Here is a 5,263-nt window from a genome sequence, read left to right as displayed (position 1 = left end):
GGCAGAACGTATAAAAGTTAGCGCTGAGCTTCAGCCTGCAATGTTCAAAACAACAGATAAAGCCAGAAATCTAGGTGTAGACATGAGCCGCTTTCACACCGCAGGACTTGCCGTACTTTAGACTTGCCGTACCACGGCACTGAATCCGCCAGGGGGCTAGTGCCAATCGCATTCACACAGCAGTACTTTCCCTGAGGCAAGATTACGCTGACGTCACGTCTTCTTCTTCTCTGGGTTTACTGGCAGGCCGCAAAACCATTTCACGGCGAGTACAGAAAAAAAACGAGACAAGAAGAACTACACGGGGGAGGGGGTATAAAGCCCACCCGCTGTACATGAGGCGTTTGTTTTCTTTCCAACCTCAGACATGATGGAGTTTGCTCCGGTGTTGTAGTACGTTTGGTCATAACTGCTTTAAAGTACAAAAAAGCTACTCGCTCAGGTGTGGATGTGGTTTTGTAGCGAGGAAAAAAATGGCTGCCTAACAAAAACAATTCAGAGTCTAACGGGGCGTGGTTTGCAATTCGCCCAGCCAATAGAAATAGAATAGAAATTGGCACTCTTTTATCACCAGGTTCGTACCACCTCTCTAGCAGGGACTGAAAATGGCCAAAAGAGTTCCCGGCACTGAGTAGTCCCGGCGGTGTGAACGCGACATTATTGGTACTAACGGAACTAAAGAACCAAAGTACCAGGGAAAGTCCTGCGGTGTGAATGCGGCTATTGGTACAGGGGGATAAACTGTCCCTGAATATCAGCAACTCCGCAATGGATCTCAGTCCCAGAAGATAATATTTTCAGTAATTAAAAAATGTACAACATGTAGATTTATTATAAAATACACGTAAATTGTCGAGATAAATGTTTTTTTTAAACAGTAATGTTGTGTGTTTGTATTTATTTACATTATGCATATGTGTGATGACTTCTGTGACTTTGTTAGTGGAGATATATTCTGAAATGTAGGAACATATTTGAGGGTTAAATTTGGGACAAGGAAGTCGAGCAAAATTTGTTTACACTACAGTTTATGTTTAAATATTTAATTGGGAATAGTTGCAATTATTGCTTTTGTTGATTTAAGTATATTTTGAGTTCACCAAAGATCAGTAGACACAACCTAAATGTGCATCAACCCTTTCATGTTGTATCAACACGAGTTACGAAAACTAAAAACGGATTTGGGTTAGAAGTACAAAAATGTGTGTGTGTTTGTGTGTGTGTGATTGTGTGTATCTATACATGTGTGCTTTGGACAAGGGTCGAGCACTCAATGGAGCTGATGGATCTGGTTCCGGGATCCAATGGGAGAGCCACACGGGGAGCAGCGAGGGGTAGACGTTGCTGAGAGGGAGATATGGAAGGCCTGGTTGGGCATGAGGAGGTCATTGTAGGTTGGAGAAGGTGTGTGGGGATTGTTGAACACAAGCGTGTCACAGGAGAATTGAGGGGAAAAGGTACCGGTGGACCACGAGCCTGAGGAAGAGGGGGAGATTTGTGGAGAGGTGCGAGGTGAGGGGCCCGGCCAAAAATCGGGAACGGTGGGAGAGGTTAGCTCTTCAACGGAGCGAAAACCCATATGTCTGATCTCAGAAAAGTTCTGTCTCATTACGTCTGCTGGGGCGGAAGCGTTAAGGTCAGACATGGAGGAGCAAGGCCTTACTCCCTGCCACCTATTCCCTCCCTCGCTGTCACTATACAAAGGAGGGGGAAGTAAGTGATTGTCACCAGGGACTTGAAGAAGACTGTTGGAGGCAGGTGAGTAGGAATTCCTGCACCTTTGTACGGCGGATTGGAGAGCGTTGTCAGGGAAGGAGCAAGAGAGGCGGTCAGTTTGGCCATGTGAGACCTCCCAGTCCGGGGGGAATAGGAGGTTCGTGTGGCTGCGAGCTAGCCTACTCTCTTTTAGCCGACTTCCCTGAGACTCTGATTCTATTTCTACATCTATTCTACAGCAAGGCGAGTGTGACTTGCTGCGCGGATGTCTACTAACCACTTTGAGAGCAGACATAGATCCAGATTGGGGACTCTGGACGTGTGGTGGGGACTGAGGATGAGGGATCCTAGGGTCTGGCGTTAGCCCCTGGATGTCTGCATGATTGGGGGCAGAGAGAGGCCTGTCTCTGGGCCTCTCATTCTGATTGTTAGGCGCCAGAGAATAAGGGTTGAGCGCTTGGTTAGACTGGCTGACTGGCCCGTGACTGGAAAGCTCTCTTTGATTCTTACCAGGTCCCTTACTGGGCCCTTGGCCAGGACCCTGGCTCTGCTCCCGGCTGCGCCCCGGGCTGCGGCCCCTGAGCTTTTGAGCCCTAAACTCTCTGACCTGCTGACTTATCTCTTGCTTGAGCCCCGGATCTAGGGGTTCTCCATCTAGTGAGATATGGATATGGGGGGGGTGGGGGGGTGGGAGGAGAGGGGCGGGGCACCATGGGACGGGGTTCGTCTAGGGGCCTGAGCTCTGTTTTGGTGCCAAGAGTCAGGGGATGAAGCCGGTTGGTTGAATGACTGGTGCTGTCGTAGTTGGGAGTGGGGTAGGTGATCCTGAACATGCTGCTGCTTCAGGACCTGGGGGTCAGAGTCAGAGGAAGGTAAGCCACAACACAAACACAGAAGAGACTTCACATGGGGAATAAAAGCACTTCTTAAATATCTTCAGACTCAAGAAGCGATGTCTCCCACGGGGGCTGCTGCTTCTAGTAGGACCTGCTGAATTAGATATTAACAACACAAAAAGGCCACTGGGTGTTTTTATATAAAATACATGCAGGTATTTAGTACTCGACTCAGAGCTGGTACTTGTCCCTTCTACACTGAAACATTGACTTTAATTAAATGTATTATATAAACACATTTAACATAACTATATAAGGTTAGTTGAAAGCAATAATATTAAGTTCAACCTAACGTTTTGTATTCAAACTGAATATTATTGCTTTCAACTAACCTAATACAGTTTGTCGACATAATGCATTTAATTAAAGTCAACATTTCAGTTTTGGTGCTAACTCACATATTTAACTGCATGCATGTCTTTGTACACCATGCATGTTGTGACTTACCTCCTTAGCCCAGGCAGGCTTGTCGGTGGGGTTGCTGATGTCTTTGTAGTGGTAAAGCGGCTTCTTCTCGGCCTGCCGTCCCTCCTGCTGTTGCTGCTGCTGCAGAGACACCAGGTAGGCTCTCTCCTGCTGGAGCTGCCGCTGGAGCCGCTCCGCCTGGCGCTGCTCCTCCACCTGCTTACGCTTGTACTCCTGCGGGGAGACAGGGAGAGTGGGGGGGGGGGGAGGAAGGACAGAGATGAGAGACGGGCAAAGGAAAACAGAACGAAACGTGGATGGATTTTGGAGGCGAACGGAGGACCGTAAGAGGAGGACATGATGAGGATGAGAAGGTAGTGAGAGACACAGAGATCAGCTCCAAATCAGGCGAGGAGTTGTTGCACAATTTCTTATCCATGCAATCCTTGAGCAGTACAAAAATATGTAGTTTCAAAAAGTGTTTAGTACTTGTTTTAATTACGAAATAGTAAGCTGTCATTTGCACTGAATTTCTCTCAATTGTTCTGTTTTGTGCGTTTGCAAATGTTTTTGATATCAAATTTGAGCAATGCATTTTCAAATATTGCAAAAACAGAACTGATGATCAAAAATACTGACAACTTGAATAATGTGAATGCAACAGATTCACAATTATAACCACCGTCTTGAGCCTGATGTAGATGAACGGGACGAGGGAAAGAAAGGACTTTGGGAGTGGAAGGAAGGAAGGAAGGTACTGAGAGGGAAGGACACATGGAGGTAGGAAGGAAGTTGAGAGGGAATGGGAAGATGCTATTTTTGGGCAGCAACACATCTCTGGGTTTTGGTGTGTGAAGTCATTACTGTGGTCTCTGGGGTTGACATGGATTGGATCTCAAAAGGTTTCATCCTTTACTGTATATTTCTGCTCAAATAAGATGTAAGGGGCAGTGGACACATCATACAATACCTACTGTGGATTCCTCACACTAATAAAACAGACATAGATAAGATTAGCACTGAGAAACCCCTCTGTGGGAAATATATCTGTCTTATTTCCCTTTGGATGTTCTCACTTTGCGTGGGCCCAACTGATCGACTGGCAAAACTGTTTTTCTGCACCCTTTGGGAAATCCTTTGAGATCCAGCCAACTCAATGGTACACTTCATGCAATGAGTGATCTGAATAACAAGCACTGGAGATAAGAAATGCATTGCTTGTGTTCCATGTTTTTCAAATAGGTAGCAGACATGTTGGGTGTCTCAAGACTGTGGATTCCTTGAGTCAGTTCCTCTGTGAAACTGTCACTCAGGTGCATGCAGTGGGGGTAGGGGGCCACACAGCACAGATGGGGGGCAGCAGTAGCAAGTGGGAGGGCTATGGTTACCATCAGTAATGCCTGTTCCTGTAGTAGCTGCTGCTGGAGAATCTCTAACTGCCTCTGTTCCTCTTCCAGCTGTCTACGGATATACTCCTGAGCAGCGTGTCGGCACAAGGAGATAGAAATAGACCGAGAGAAAAATCAGGAAAACTGAACGTCTGAACACAGACAGAGAAAGAAAGACAGAGATAGAAAGCGATATAGAGAGGGTAATCTCCTGAGGTGGCAGTGGATGAGGAGAGAAGATCAGTCAGGAACCAGATGGAGCTAAGGAGGACGCATTCTCAAACAATTGTAATGGGTTACAAAGAAAACATGCTAAGGAGACAGAGAGAGAAGAGGGGTTTAAATACATCTCTCAAAACACGTAATATTAGGAGAGAAACAGGGCGATAAGAAGGGACCAGGACAGACACATAATACACATCAGAACAGCAGGTCAAGGAAAAAGGATTGTTCAAAGAAAGACAGAAGGATGTCAAAAGGATCCAAGCTCTGAGAAATTATTAAAAAATCCTTTAGGAATTTTTCGAAAAAAAGTTTTAAACTGAATGATGATTTACAAGCTGTAGTCGAGGTTCTTTGTTTATTCAAAAAATATATATGATCTTTTGAATTGACCCATCAACACTGTCACGTCACGGGAACGTTTGCGTTTATGCACAGTATGCGTTTTCAAAAAAGTCTTCCGTTCACACACATATTCGTTTCATTTGACGTGTCTGTTCACACGAGAACGCTGGAAACGATGGACACGCTGTAGTACATATGCCGGGACTGTAACTGGCGCTGTACCTTCCGCCACAAAATACACCAAAACCAGCGAGTATAAGAGGCGGGGAGAGGTGGGGGGAGGCGGGGCTA

The 5,263-nt window shown here is 46.1% G+C and overlaps 1 protein-coding gene across 1 annotated transcript in view; it reads right to left on the bottom strand.

Annotated features, from left to right (window-relative positions):
• The window catches only part of LOC104958944 (TRAF2 and NCK-interacting protein kinase-like), a 67,814-nt gene that overhangs the window by 14,912 nt on the left and 47,639 nt on the right, over window positions 1-5,263 (bottom strand). Inside the window, exons 6-9 of the mRNA XM_010786779.1 lie at window positions 4,406-4,492; window positions 3,060-3,251; window positions 2,403-2,565; window positions 1,320-2,370 (exon numbers count right to left, since the gene is read on the bottom strand). Of these exons, the coding sequence (XP_010785081.1) occupies window positions 1,320-2,370; window positions 2,403-2,565; window positions 3,060-3,251; window positions 4,406-4,492 (1,493 nt within the window). The remainder of the gene's footprint in view (window positions 1-1,319; window positions 2,371-2,402; window positions 2,566-3,059; window positions 3,252-4,405; window positions 4,493-5,263) is intronic.

Source organism: Notothenia coriiceps, unplaced genomic scaffold, assembly GCF_000735185.1.
Source record: "Notothenia coriiceps isolate Sejong01 unplaced genomic scaffold, NC01 NC01_scaffold00029546, whole genome shotgun sequence".
NCBI classification, from domain to species: Eukaryota; Metazoa; Chordata; class Actinopteri; order Perciformes; family Nototheniidae; genus Notothenia; species Notothenia coriiceps.
The sequence above is the reverse complement of the archived record's forward strand: the minus strand, read 5'-3'. Positions and strand labels throughout refer to the sequence as shown.